This window comes from Myotis daubentonii, chromosome 13 (genome assembly GCF_963259705.1).
Source record: "Myotis daubentonii chromosome 13, mMyoDau2.1, whole genome shotgun sequence".
NCBI classification, from domain to species: Eukaryota; Metazoa; Chordata; class Mammalia; order Chiroptera; family Vespertilionidae; genus Myotis; species Myotis daubentonii.
Genome location: NC_081852.1, coordinates 43439335 through 43453585, shown reverse-complemented (window position 1 = coordinate 43453585; position 14251 = coordinate 43439335). Strand labels below are relative to the sequence as shown.

The 14251-nt window shown below is 47.2% G+C and overlaps 1 protein-coding gene across 4 annotated transcripts; it reads left to right on the top strand.

Moving 5' to 3' along the window:
- Positions 1 to 149: 149 nt before the first annotated feature.
- MORN4 (MORN repeat containing 4) lies at positions 150 to 13623 on the top strand. Of its 4 annotated transcripts, none has more exons than XM_059660988.1 (5): positions 150 to 415; positions 10044 to 10136; positions 11633 to 11747; positions 12145 to 12254; positions 12490 to 13623. In XM_059660988.1, the coding sequence occupies exons 2-5, from the start codon at positions 10070 to 10072 to the stop codon at positions 12636 to 12638; spliced, it is 441 nt and encodes a 146-aa protein (XP_059516971.1). In that variant the 5' UTR covers positions 150 to 415; positions 10044 to 10069; the 3' UTR covers positions 12639 to 13623. The 4 variants fall into 4 exon arrangements, with proteins under 4 accessions (XP_059516971.1, XP_059516968.1, XP_059516970.1 ...); XM_059660987.1 differs by lacking the exon at positions 150 to 415 and adding an exon at positions 704 to 841; XM_059660989.1 differs by lacking the exon at positions 150 to 415 and adding an exon at positions 11418 to 11475.
- The last annotated feature ends 628 nt before the right edge of the window (positions 13624 to 14251 follow it).

Sequence of the window (14251 nt, the reverse complement as noted above, 5' to 3'; positions counted from 1 at the left end):
TCTTCACCACACTTAGCAGTAAGTCCCCTGAGAGCAGTGATCGAGTCTTTTCCAGCCTGGCAGCACCCTAGCATCATGTTGCTTTCCAAGTAAATAAACAGAGATAAACCCAGTGATGTGCGTGATATTGAGGCTGATTTGCTTCCATCTTGGCATATTTTAAACACAAAGGATCTGGGTAATGACAACGACAACACACATCCCTACAAGGAATGCAAACGGGTCTTGATATCACAGTGTCTGGCGCAGGGTTGCACTAATTAAACTACAGTTTGCCCGCTCTAGAGCCTTACAATTTACAAAGCTGCACCTCAAAGCCGTGTGGAGGGTTCTGCCGGGAGACTCCTCGGCGGGGCCATTGACAGCTGCGGAGATCGGAGCAGGACCGGCGCCGCTCCAGTTGCATCTGACGCAGGTTTGGTTTGGTTCGGTTCGGTTCGGTTCGGTTTGGTTCGGTTCGGTTTGGTGTTGACATTTCGGCTAGGCTGCCCCGGGATGGGCGAGACCTGAGTTCTCTTTCAGTCGGGGTTGCCGAGGTGGAATTTAGGGTCAGCCCCGTCCCTCTTTCGGATAGTTGACACTTCGCCCCTCACAAAGATGGCGCCGAGTCCGGCCTGAGCCAATAGGGAGTGGCGTTGCTCCCGGTTGCTTAGGTAACAGCCAATGGGCAGCGGGCATTCTGGCCAGTGCGGCTGCCGGCGATGGCGGCGTCAGGAGGGGCAGGCGCTGGTGGAGGTGGCGGAGAGGCAGGTGGCAGGGGCGAGCCCGGGGGAGCGGAAGGCCGGCCGGCCGCTCGAACCCCGCGCCGGGCGTAACGGTCATCCCAAAAGGCGGAGCCCAGGTTGGCTGGCAGCGCGGGTGGGAGGGGGCCGGGAGAGTGTGGCGGTGAGGAAGGGACTGAGGATCCCAGCCCGAGATGACAGGGGTGGGGAGCATGGCTCCATGCCCGACGTGCTGACCGGAGGGCGGCTGCCCCAGGGTCCCAAACTCGGCCGCCCGTTTCCACCGCTGGGGCCCGAGGCCTGGGAGAGCCCGGGCACCGGGTTAGCGAGCGGGGTGGGCGGGGATGCCAGACCCGAGGGGGAGAGCAGCCCCGGGGTGGAGGGCAGGAGCAGTGTGGAAAGTGAGGATGGGTGGCGGAGGGAAAGGGGAGATGGACGTGGACATGTTGTCTTTTGCCACCGACGGCTTTGTTTGCCTGGGGCCCGCCTCGCTGACACTGTGGTGGAGAGCCGTGCCGCACCAACGGGTTGGAGACACGGATGCCTCAGTGAGTTTAGGGTCGCATCCCTGCAGGCTAGCGTTCCAAACTGCTTAGTGCCAGCAGGAGAAACTGGGCTGTATTAGAACCGGGCCGGTCATTCCCTCATTCATGAAACAGAGGAATATCCTGGCAGTCCCCGTCACCCCAGAGTCCTCTCTTTCTTTTTCTTCTTTTTTTTTTTTTTTTTTTTTTTTTTTTTTACCTTCTTTCTGGTATTAGGATTTTCTTTCCAGGTTCTTCAATGTAACCATCCCACAGTCTTCCTAAATAAGACCTTTACCTAGTAGCCATACATCTATTTACCTTTCGAGTGGAAGGGAGACTTATAGGAAAAGAGACTTGACTTACAATAAAAAGTTATTTTATGCTCACTTAAAACACTTTAAAAAGAACGTTTGCATTTTGTACTAGATTTCTTCTTTGTTGATCAAATCCTTCATTTCCTTCTGTTTAGGATTCTAGAGGCCTAAGAACTGCTGTCTTCATAACTGAAGAAACTTTGACAAAACTATCTTACTTTGGGGAGGGTAGCTTGGGAGAGAGACAATGTTAAAGATATTCGTAGGTAGTTTAAGGTTGCTGCCTACAAATAATATTCCTTTTTTAAAAAATTGATTTAAGAGAGAGAGACATTAGTTTGTTGTTCCACTTACTTATGCATTCATTGATCAATTCTTGTATGTACCCTGACTGGGGATGGAACCCGCAACCTTGGTGTATCGGACGATGCTCTAACCAACGGAGCTACCTGGCCAGGGCTCCAAACAATATTCTTAAACTGAAAATCTATTCCTCTTTATGTTAGTTTTTTTTTTATTTAAGAAGTTCTCTGAATTTGGACACAGGTTATTAAAATACATAAATATTTTTTAACAAGTTTGATTTCTAAAAAAAAAAAAAAAGACAAACGGAATGGAAACAAAGGTTTTTCCTGTCTTCAACTTCTATTTGGAAATGTCTGAGTCAGGAGAAAAGAAAGATAGCAGGGATATAAACTCTTGTGCAGACTAATAGTATATTGGTTTGCAGGGACAAAGAGTCATTTTCCTTTTAGATAAATGTTTGGATTGATTCTTTGCAACCCATCCAGCCAAAGAACAAAGGATGAGTATCTGCTTAGAAGAAGCATGAATTATCTTGACTTTGTGACTAGATTCCATATGTATAACTGAAGCCTAAATTTGTAGGCCATCTAGTCTCTTTGAATAACTGATACAAATACTGATTTGCATCCTTATTAAAGTACTAGAGGCCTGGTGCACGAATTCATGCACAGGTGGGGTCCCTCGGCCTGGCCAGCAATTGGGGCCCATCCAGAGGTTGGTGGGCCAGGGGGAGGGACAGAGGGAGGTTGGCCATTGGGGGGGGGGGGCACCGCGGGAGGTTGGCTGGCTGTGTGGAGGGACCGTGGGAGGTTGGCCGGCAGGGGGAGGGACAGTGGAAGGTTGGTTGGCTGGTCGGTGGGGGGACCACGGGAGGTTGGCTGGCCTGGGGGGGACCGCGGGAGGTTGGCTGGCCGGGGGGAGGGACCGCGGGAGGTTGGCTGGCCACAGGAGGTTGGTTGTGGGAGCGCACATACCACCAGGGGGCAGCTCCTGTGTTGAGCATATGCCCCCTGGTGGTCAGTGTGCATCATAGCAACCGGTCATTTAGTCGACCGGTCATTTGGTCATTCGGTCGCTTAGGCTTTTATATATATACTAGAGGCCCGGTGCACAAAAATTTGTGCACTTGGGGGGGAAGGGGGAGTCCCTCAGCCCAGCCTGTGCCCTCTCGCAGTCTGGGACCCCTCAGGAGATAACGACCTGCTGGCTTAGGCCTGCTCCCGGGTGGCAGAGGGCAGGCCCAATCCCTAGGTGCAGCCCCTGGTCGGGCTCAGAGCAGGGCTGATTGGGGAGTTGGGGCACCGCCCGCTGTCACACTCAAGGCAGGGTTGATGGGGAGGTTGCGGCGCCACCCCCTGTCACGCACAGAGCAGGGTCAGTCGGGGGTTGGGGAGCTCCCACCTGTTGTGCACAGAGCAGGGCCCATCAGGGGGTTGGGGAGCTCCCCCCTGTCATGCACAGAGCAGGGCCGATCAGGGGGTTGAGGAGCTCCCCCCTGTCACTCACAGAGTAGGGCCGATAGGGGAGTTGGGGCACTGCCCCCTGTCACACACAGAGCAGGGCGGATCAGGGGGTTGGGGTGCTGCACCCTGTCACACTCAGGGCAGGGCCGATGGGGAGGTTATGGCTCTACCTCGTCACACACAGAGCAGGGCCCGTGGGGGGCGGGTGGGGCGTCGCCTTCTATCACCCACAGAGCAGGGCCGATCAGGGGGTTGGGGCACCGCACCCTGTCACACACAGAGCAGGGCCGATCAGGGGGTTGGGGCGCCTTCCCCTGTCATGAACAGAGCAGGGCGGATAGGGAGGTTGTGGCCCCGCCCCCTGTCACACACAGAGTCGCAGGGCGATCAGGGGGTTTGAGCGCTGCTCCCTGTCACACTGATCCCGGTGCCGGGAGGCCTCTCAGCTCCGCTGATCCCGGTGCTGGGAGGCCTCGTGGCTCCGCTGATCCCAGTGCTGGGAGGCATATTACCCTTTTACTATATAGGATAGAGGCCTGGTGCACAGGTGGGGGCCGGCTGGTTTGCCCTGAAGGGTGTCCTGGATCAGGGTGGGGGTCCCCACTGGGGTGCCTGGCCAGCCTGGGTGAGGGGATGATGGCTGTTTGCAGCTGGTCACACACCCTTCAGGGTGGGGGTCCCCACTGGGGTGCCTGGCCAGTCTGGGTGAGGGGCTGAGGGCTGTTTTCAGGCTGAAGCTCCCAACTGCTCCTTTTTTTCTTTTTTTTAAATTCTGGGCCAGCTTTAGCTCTGGCTCCAGCTCTGAGGCCTCTGCTGCTGAAAGCAGGTGTCTGGTTTGTTTGGGTTCTGTAATTGAAACACTGTATCAACTCCAGCTCTGAGATCCCTGCTGGCTGAAAGCGGGTTTCTGGGGTTTTGTTTAGCTTCTATATTTGTAACAATGTTTCAAACTGCAAGCTCAGAGGCCGGCAAGGCAGGCGGGGAACGTTGGTTTCCTCCGTCACTGAAGCAAGCAAGCCTCATGTTAGCTTCAAGCTGCCTGGCTGCCGGCCGCCATCTTGGCTGGCAGTTAATTTGCATATCTCGCTGATTAGCCAATGGGAAGGGTAGCGGATGTACGCTAATCACCATGTTTCTCTTTTATTAGATAGGATATAGGATGTCCCTATTTCCCCCCTTTGCCCCCTCTACCCAGCTCTTGTCCCCCACTTCTCTCTGGCATCACCATGCTGTTGTCTGTGTCCATGCGTTGTGCATATATTCTCTTTGGCTAATCCCTTCTTTAAATTCACTTCTTTAAATTTTTATTTTCAGATAAGTGCTTATAACTGCACTATTACATATTTTCTATTACATCGTTTAGAATTAAGATATTTTTTAATTGAACCCTTGTAAATTTTAGCACAATTTAATAAATTATGCTAGAAGCAATTAGATTTTTCATGTAATGCAGATACATTCCAATTAATATTTCATTATTTTTTTAATTTTTTAATATTTTAATTTGAAATAATCTCATACATGTAAAAAAAAACCCTATAAAATACTACAGCATATTATATGTACCCTTCACCCAATTTCTTAGGTGTTAATAATTTAAACATAACCATTATACAACTAACAAAATTTGGAATATATTTTTTTATAATCTCTTTAATGTTACTTAATCCATTTATTTTGCTTTTGTTAATCTTCACCCAAGGATATTTTTCCATTGAATTTTAGAGAGAGTGAAGGCAAAGGGAGAGACACATTGATTGGTTGCCTCCTGCACATGCTCTGATAGGGACTGGGGATCAAGCCAGCAACTGAGGTACATGCCCTTGACTGGAATCGAACCTGGGACCCTTCAGTCCATGGACTAATGCTCTATCCACTGAGCAAAACAGGCTGAAGCTTAATTCATATACTTTTAATCTATATGTGTCTTTATATTTAAAGTGGGTTTTGTTTTTGATTCACCCTCATAATCTGTCTTTTAATTGGTGCATTTATGCCACTGACTTTCAGAGTGCATACTGATAGAGTTACTGCCATATCAGGTGACTTCTGGGGCTTCTGGGGCCAGCCTGCAGCCCGGGATCGAATCCGGTCATGGGCAGCAGGCAGGCGGCTTCTGGGGTTGCACACAGGGGCCTGGATGGCAGCTCCCGCTGTCAGCTCCCGCTGTCCTGCCCTGCCTGCAGTATGCAAATTAGCCGCCATCTTTGTTGGTGGTTAATTTGCATATTGTGCTGATTAGCAAATGGAAGGCATAGTGAAGGTACAGTCAATTACCATGTTTGTCTATTATTAGATAGGATGGTCTAGAGGCCTGGTGCATGAATTCGTGCACAGGTGGGATCCATCCAACCTGTGCCAATGGGGGCTCATCAGGCCGGGCCAGTGGGGAGGGGGAGAGGCGCCGATCAGGGCCCAGATCAGGCTAGTTGGCTGCCGCAGTGCGCATCATAGCCACTGGTCATTCTGGTTGTTCCACTGTTCTGGTCGCTGGGTTTTTATATATATAGATTGGGTTTTCAGTCTTCATTACCATTGACTATACTTTATTAAACTAGATTTGTCTCAATGACCGTGTTAACTGGTGAAATTTTTTTCTGGGTCAGTGGCTATGCAGCTGAGTATTACTTAGCATGTCTAATTACAGAAATGCTAAATGAACATCCTGACACTGACCCAGGCAGTGACAATATCAATTATTTGGACATAGGTAGAAATTTCTAGTCAAATGTGTTTAACCATGGCCTTAGTCCCATGGAGTCAATATGTGTTCCCTCTAATTAGCACTTCTGATTGTGTTTTGGCTATGGACTTTATTTTGAAAAGTAACTATTGAAGGGAGTTTGCTCTATGTTCCTAGATAAAAAAAGGAATGGAAATTTGTAGTTTAGTATACACTTTTGAAAACAGTGGGAGAGGATGGTGGCAGGGTTAAGTTGAGAGATGATGTCCCCTTTCTTTCAGAGACCTTTACTGGTCCCTCTGAGACAAGCTGGGATGCCACTATCTGGGAGTTTCATGGGCCTTAAGAGAGAGTAAACAAGAGGCTGCTCCCCCTGAGTCCCTCTGTAGTCGGTCTGATTCCTCAGATTGCACTGCAATAACTCCTTCCAAGGTTTTGAGTGAAGACAAGTTAACTGCTGCCTAACATTTAAAGAAAATCCCCGTATCTTCTGTATAAATAATCATTTTGTGTTTATATTTTGGAATGGTTGTTTAGTCATAAGATTTAGTAGAAGAGATATCCTTTCTAATTCTGACTTGTTTAGAAGGAATAAGATAGTTCAGATTTGTACCATCTGCTGATTTTTAGGAATGGAAATTTGACAGATATATCATAGGAAAGAACAACCACTACCATCACTCTGACTTAATTTGTTCTGGGAAGCACTGAAGATAGCCTCTAGCTAACTCAATGCCCGGCAGTTTTGATGGAAAACGTTTCTCTTCCTCTCATTAATGTTGTAGTTGCAATGGAGTCATGTTGACCTCCACTCCAAGCTCACTCTGATGCTGGGCTGACATAAGAGAATTGTGCACCTGAAATTGGATGCTGACCTTGTGGAACATTGATGGGACAGAGAAGGCATCACCTCTCTGAGAAAATAGCCCCACAGGTTTTGAGGGGCTTTAAGAAGAAAATGATCCTTTTCTCAGGCTGCCTTCTATTATGTGAAAGACCCTGGGCATGGAGTTTTTGAGTAACTAAAAAGTGAGAAAGCCCCTGATTGATGGACCTATGAGATTGACTCCCAAACATTTCTAGAAGTGCCTCCAGAAAGCTGGCCTTCATTCTGGGGGTAGAAATGAATGTTCCTCCATGTTTGGGTGAGACCACAGCGGGCCTCAGAACTCATCTATCCTCATAGCTGGGATGAAACTGGGGATCTGAGGCAGAGCCAGGCCCAGAAGACGTGACTGGGCCCTGCTCTGTTCAGGCCGAGCTGATCTCACATCAGACCATCTCTGGGCATCTGGCGTCTGTATCAAACATTATTATGACATAGGCCAAAATTAAAATATCTCATAGGGCGTTGATAAAGAACAGGTGGGTGGCCACTGTCGTTTGCATTTTCCTCTACTTGGTATTTACCTCATTAGTCAAAATTGCTGACTCCCCCCCCCCCCAAAAATGCTATTTAAATTATGTTGGTAGCATTTTTATACTGAGACTTTAGGGAAATTTCCATTGTAGTAAGTGTGTGAGTCTAGGTGTCTCTTTGAAGGAGGAGAAGAACAACATTTAAAGGACACAGGTAGCCAGTGTTCTAGGTACTTTCATAAATGTTATTTCATTTAATCTGCATGCTAACTCTGTGAAGTAGATAATCTCCACTTCATAGAGGAGGAGACTGAGGTTTAGAGACTGACGTGGAGTATAAATAACTCAGCACTGTCCACCACCACCATTTGGAGAAAACAATGTATGCCTTGTTTTAGTTGAACATTTGAAGCACCATTTTTAAAAAATAAAATATGCCAGATTTCCTTGTACTCTGGAACCTACTCTTTGTAACCCCTTGATTTTCCATAATGGAGACATCATCACAACCCTTAACATTGTTGTGATTTGGGCTTCTCTGGGACCTGAAGGGAAGCTAGCAGTTGGCACCAGGCCCCCAGGGATTTAAAAAAAAAAATTGTCCTCCAGGGTCTGACCTTAGTGCTGGGAACAAGAGGTGCACTTGTCCTGTTGGAATCAGTCAGGTGCCTAAGGGTCAGACTCCAGATTAATTATTAATAACAGAGGACCTTTCAATGGTGATTTATACAGCGGAGAGCTCTTCACACACAGTATTTCCATTGATTGGAGTAATAATCCACCAACTGTCAGGTGTGTAAGGATCTAATGATGTGCTTGTTAACACTGCAGATCCCAGGCTCTCACTGTCCAGAATCTGACTCAGTAGATCTGGGTGTGGGCCTAGGACTAGGCATAGTTACAGTCACTTGAAAAAACATCGTATTATTTCATTCTGGAGAAGGGGTGAGGAAAAAAAGACCTAGGGGATTTAAAAAGGAAATAGGGATTTCATTTTTTTAAATATGTCAAATGATTTTATTTTTCTCTATTTATATTTAATGATAGTTTGGGTATCTTAAATCCCTTTTATAGTATATCCTTGAATAAAAACATTATTTTACCAAGATGTGTGAAGCCATAACGAGCCAGTCTTCAAATGTTATTGGGTGATGGTAGTGGTTGTTTTTTTTGTGTGATATATCTCTCATAGTTCTCTCTTCTGCTCCCATTGCCCTGTTATCCCCCTCACTCAGGCCTTATGATCTCATATCTGGGTGTATCAGGTAGCTTTTGCTGAGTAATGCATCACCCAAAACAAGTGGCTTAAAACAACCATGTCTTTAGTCTCTGACTGTGGGCTAATAATTTGGGGCTGCGCTCTCTTCTGGTCTTGCCTGAGCTCACCAAGGCTTCTGTGAGCAGCTGAGACAGCTGCTCCAGGTGGCCTCTCGTCAGCCAGCAGACCAGCCTGCACTCTTTCATCTGGGGACAAAACAGTTCCAAGTGCAGCAAGAGGGCAAGAGGGCAAGAGTGCTCTTCAACCTCAGCTACCTCACCTTTGCTGATGTTCCAGTAGTTATATAACCCACCCGTATCCAGTGGGTGGAGGGATAAACAAACTGTCTCTTCATGGGAGGATCTGAGTGGAGGGGGATGCTTTGTGCTCATTTTCACAATCTACTGAATTATCACATCTCCTGCCTTGCTAGCTTCTCTGGCTGTAGGTTGTTGCTGCCCGAGTCCATTCTGCTTCCTGATCCAATTTCATTTTCCTTAAACTTTGCTTTTATCATGTTACATCCCTGTCCGACCCTCCCACTCACTGAAGCTGTCTCTTTACCCACCTCATCAGCTATAAACTCTTCTGCCTAAGTGACAAAGGTCTCCTCCACTCGCCTGACCCTAGAGGCAGAGCCATAGGGCCTGGGAAAGAACTGGCAGTCAGGGAAGGCCTGCGCACTAGTTCCAGCTTGGTCACCGACTAGCTTTTGACTCCCCGGGCTTCTGTTTCTCCAACTATAAAGTGAGGGAGTTTGGATTACATCTTAGAGGTTCTTTTCAAATTTAAGGTTTAGGCTGAAAAATTTATTTCCTATTACTCCCTGAACATGCCTTCAACTCTAGGAGACCCAGCTTCTTATTTTCCTCCTGAACATCTTGTGTTCTCGTTACTCTTTATGCTTTCATTCCCCATGTCTTATCAGTCTGGAATTGCCCTTTGCCCTCTTCACTGCTTGTTTTAACTTCTGCCCACCTCTTGTCTCTGTTAATCTCTGCCATCCAACTTGGCAGTTAATTGTATTATTTCTCATATTATTCAATGTTTTCATTGTTAGTCTTATCAACTAGATTTTAAACTTATATTGAGGAAAGAGACTGTATTTTACACATTAACTAAGTGTATAGCAGGTATCAGTAAAGTATTTGTAGATTAATCCTAAATTTCTATCTCAGGTCATAGAAAGTTGGAACTGGCTGAAAACTTTAAAGACAAGTAGGAGGATTAAGAGTGCTGGGGCGGAGGTGGTGATGGCGATGGTTGGAGAGTGGGTAGTTTTGTTAAGTGTACTCGAGGTAGTGTACACTGCCTGAGCTGGTAGCCTTTAGAATGTATCCACAGAGTTGCTTTGCAGGCCTTTCCTCCAGCCATCCTGTGACCCTGCTTCTCCTCTGCTTGTGTCCTGCAGTTTTCATCCTTCTGTAAGCTGTCACCATGACCCTGACAAAAGGTTCCTTCACCTACTCCAGTGGGGAGGAGTATCATGGCGAGTGGAAGGAGGGTGAGAGGACCCCTGGGGTACCCAGTGATGAACATTTGGCGGAAGGATAATACTTCAGGATAAATAAGCCAACTTTATTCATCTTCAGGTCTTCCTCCGAGATTTAACATGATAGTGTTTTTCCTTTATTCAATTTTAGGATTATAAATAAAGAAATTAAAAAACACTATTGTTAATTCAACCTCTAGAAGTAAGTTAAATCTTTCTGCTTCTAAATTGTATTTTAACCCTTTTATCTTTTAGCGATATTATTTGGGAATTGTTTTCCTAAGTGCTAATGTACTTAGCAGAGTAAATGAATTGTTTTGAGTGCCCATAAATCAAAACATACAGAAGTTATTGCAATGACTTGATGCCAATGAGCCTTAAGAATTTAAGGAAATTAGGGCAGGCACTCAAGAGCAAGTGACATTCATTGCCTTGAATTTCCTGTGACAGTTTGTTACATTTGCAAGTATCTATTCTTAGGAATGGTAAAATTCTTGGGAGCCTGAGACTGTACAGGAATTAGTTCTATGATGCTCATTTGGAAGCAATGTGGCCACGAAAAAGCCCCCACGTCCAGTCCTAGCAAAGCCTAGCAAGCCAGGAGCTGCCCCCAGGAGGCAGTCGTGTCAATGAAGAACATTTCACACTGTTTCCAGACACGTGCCTCATTCTTTTCATGGTAGAGCCTGCAGCTGATGAATTCTTGAGCCTTGAGAGGAGAAATTGTGCAGGTGGGATGTGACCTTGACTCTGAACATCGCCAGCCTTTCTCCTGCCTCCTAAACACCTGCTGTCCTCTTTAATATGACCTTGAGAGGAGAGGCTTCCTGAGGCTCTGCTGGAGTCTGTCCCTCAAAAGAGCTGCCTCTTGCTCTGTTTTCTGGCCAGGGCAGTGGGTGAGCTCAGCCTTCCTGATGTAGCAGAGCTCAAGCCAGTGTTGCCAGTCAGGCTGATAGGTTTGCACAGTAGCTTCACAGTGCTAAGTGCTATCCTTTTATTTTTCTCCGAGTGGCAATGTAGTTAAGTGTTGAGGGCTGTCAGGTCAGGTTGCCTGCTGTGTTTGCATTCTCGCTCTATGACTTAATTGCTCTAGGATCTTGAGCAAATTATTTAGCTTCTTTTTGCCTTGGTTTCCACATCTGTTAAATGAAAATAATAGTAGTACTATACCTACCTCATAAGGCTCTCGTGAGGATTAAATAAGATGATATATACGAAGTGCTTAGGAGAGTGCCGGCACACCATAAGGCACTATGTGCTATTTTTAAGTCCTCTCTTATCTTTCATGCTTAGAGAGACCTGCTCCAAGTCTGATGGCTGTGACTTAAGATGGGAAGGTCGCAGGAGCCAGGTTGTGACTCTGGGTATTTGTCCTGTTCCCTGATAATGTCACTGCTTCTCTTCTTTCCTTTGTGGGTCGGGTGTGGAAGGTAAGGGATGTTAGACAGTGAGAGGGGACCCGGAAGCTGCCCCATCCCAACCTGACATCTGTCCTTCTCTTTGCTCAGGCCGCAGACATGGTTTTGGTCAACTGATGTTTGCAGATGGTGGCACCTACCTGGGTCATTTTGAGAATGGGCTCTTCTGTGGCTTTGGGGTACTGACCTTCTCAGATGGCTCAAGGTGGGTACTGGTTCATTCTTTTCTCAGCCTTAAACTAGGGAGAATCTGATCTAAAAATGATAGTAATAAATATCTGGTCAAACAAGAGCTTGTTCTAGGCCCTCTGAAAATAGGCAAGGAGTAGCATTTGTTTTTTATAGATCTAAAGTTTGAAAGGGCAAGAGGTGAGTGACCTCCCTCCCCCCACTGCCCTGTTATTTCCTTGAGATTAGGGCCTCACATACATACTCTCTGACCCTCCTCTGCTGAATGAGACTGGGGTGGGTAGAGCTCTGAGGTAAGTGGAGTCCGCTTTGCTCCTTGGCACCAATAAATAACACATATTGGTAGCTGCTTGTAAGAGTTAACCTGGACAGCTCACTACCCCACCAAAGGCTAACATCTTGTGTTTCTGCAGGTATGAGGGGGAGTTTGCCCAGGGCAAGTTCAATGGCGTCGGAGTCTTCATTCGACACGACAACATGACCTTTGAGGGGGAATTTAAAAATGGCAGAGTAGATGGCTTTGGTAAGTTGCAGCCCAGCAGGAGGGGAGACTTAGGTGAGCACAGTATGGGTGGACGTATACCTTGTTCTCTTTAATCCATATGACGGCGCCCTAACGCCTGCCTGTTCGCCGAACTGACTGCCAGAGTCCTCCTGAGAAGGCTGTGAGGTTTTCTTTTCCTCGGCCTCTGCCTGTCAGGCTGTTCTCGGAGTCATTAATGCCACTGTCACTCCCATATTCCCTTTCTCCCTCACAGGCCTGCTGACGTTCCCCGACGGGTCCCACGGGATACCCCGCAACGAAGGCCTGTTCGAGAACAACAAGCTGCTGCGGCGGGAGAAGTGTTCCGCCGTCGTACAGCGAGCCCAGAGCGCCTCCAAGTCAGCCAGGAACCTCGCCGCCTGATGGGCGCTTTGTGCACCAGCTGACAAGTACCGGGTAAAGCAGATGCCCCGCTGTTCAGTCGAGGTGAACAAATGAACCAGATGTGAGAGGAGATGGCATGACCGTGTGCTGTGCCACATCACCTGCCAGGCAGGGGTGCGACCACAGAGAAGTTCTGAGGACTATGGCCCAGGCCCTGCAGAGTGGTTACCAGTTCTGTCTTTTCCTTGTCTCACTGTTGGTATTCTCCGTCCCTAACACCCTGGGTTACCCAGTGCAGACCTGCGCTGCCTTGTACTTCCTTTTCTGCTAAGTGATGCAGAATCTCTTCATTCTGCTTGTACTGGGGAGTGGAGGGGGTGATCCAAATATATCCCCCTGTGAAGGATTAGGTAACAGTGCTATTTCCCTTTCCCTGACTTTACAAGCTGTCTTGCTTACCTGAATTCTAGCAGATACTCCCTATTTGTGCCTCTCTCCTTCATTAGACATGGGACAGGATTCCTTTATGGGATAGTCAAGAAAGAGACTGATGTAAGTGGTTATTTTATAACTTGTATTTATTACATACTTCAGGGCAAAGGGCAGACCTCTCTGGGCCATATCAGGTCCTACCATGGAGTGAACTGAATCCTTAGAGCTGATATAGCTCCTTCCCAGTGGACCAATAGTTTAGGTAGAGTTGGAGAACCCTGGTGAACTAACTGAGCATTTGGCTGCTTGCATTTGGTTCACTGTAACTCTTCCACCACAAGCCTTGGCCATCAGGCCTGGGGATCAGATCTTGATTGATAGGGTCCCTACACAGTTCTTCACAGAGGCCTCCAGTTACCCTGTGACCCGAACACACCCCACCCCACCCCACTCCACCCCTTTATCCTCACACTGAATGTCTCCTCAATAGCAGATTATGGTGGAAATTATAGCCGTGTGCCTCTATTTATTCTTTGAATGGTACTGTAGAAACAGGTATTTATGAGGAATAAAACTACCAGAACTGCCTATACTTAGTTTTCTTGAATTTCCTGTTATGTGTCCTCATGAATATTAACCCATTTGTTGTTTCTAAAAATTAATCACAGCCCGGCCGGCGTGGCTCAGTGGTTGAACATCGACCTATGAACCAGGAGATCGCGGTTCGATTCCTGGTCAGGGCACATGCCCGGGTTGCGGGCTCGATCCCTATTGTGGGGTGTGCAGAAGGCAGCCGATCAATGATTCTCTCTCATCATTGATGTTTCTGTCCCTCTCTCCCTCTCCCTTCCTCTCTGAAATAAAAAATATATATATTTAAAAAATAAAAATTAATCACAGCCCTGGCCAGTGTGGCTCAGCTGGTTGAGTGTTTTCCAAGCACTGAGAGAGGTCACTGGTTCAACTCCCAGTCAGGGCACATGCCAGGGTTTTGGGCTCGATCCCCAGTGGGGAGCCATGTAGGAGACAACCAATTGATATTTCACTCTCATATTGATGTTTCTCTCTCCCTCTCCCTTCTTCTCTCTCTAAAAATCAATAAAAATATCAACACTAATAAAAGAGAAAAATGGTAATTGGCGTACGAGCTACCCTTTTCATTGGCTAATCAGGGCTATATGCAAATTAACTGCCAACTAAGATTGGCAGTTAACTGCCAA

Bases quoted from the DNA above. Each gene is read 5' to 3' on its own strand.
- MORN4 (XM_059660985.1), top strand. From the start codon at position 664: ATGGGCAGCGGGCATTCTGGCCAGTGCGGCTGCCGGCGATGGCGGCGT. The intron at 842-11,632 runs GTTGGCTGGCAG...CTCTTTGCTCAG, and splicing joins TCCCAAAAGGCGGAGCCCAG to GCCGCAGACATGGTTTTGGT. The intron at 11,748-12,144 runs GTGGGTACTGGT...GTGTTTCTGCAG, and splicing joins ACCTTCTCAGATGGCTCAAG to GTATGAGGGGGAGTTTGCCC.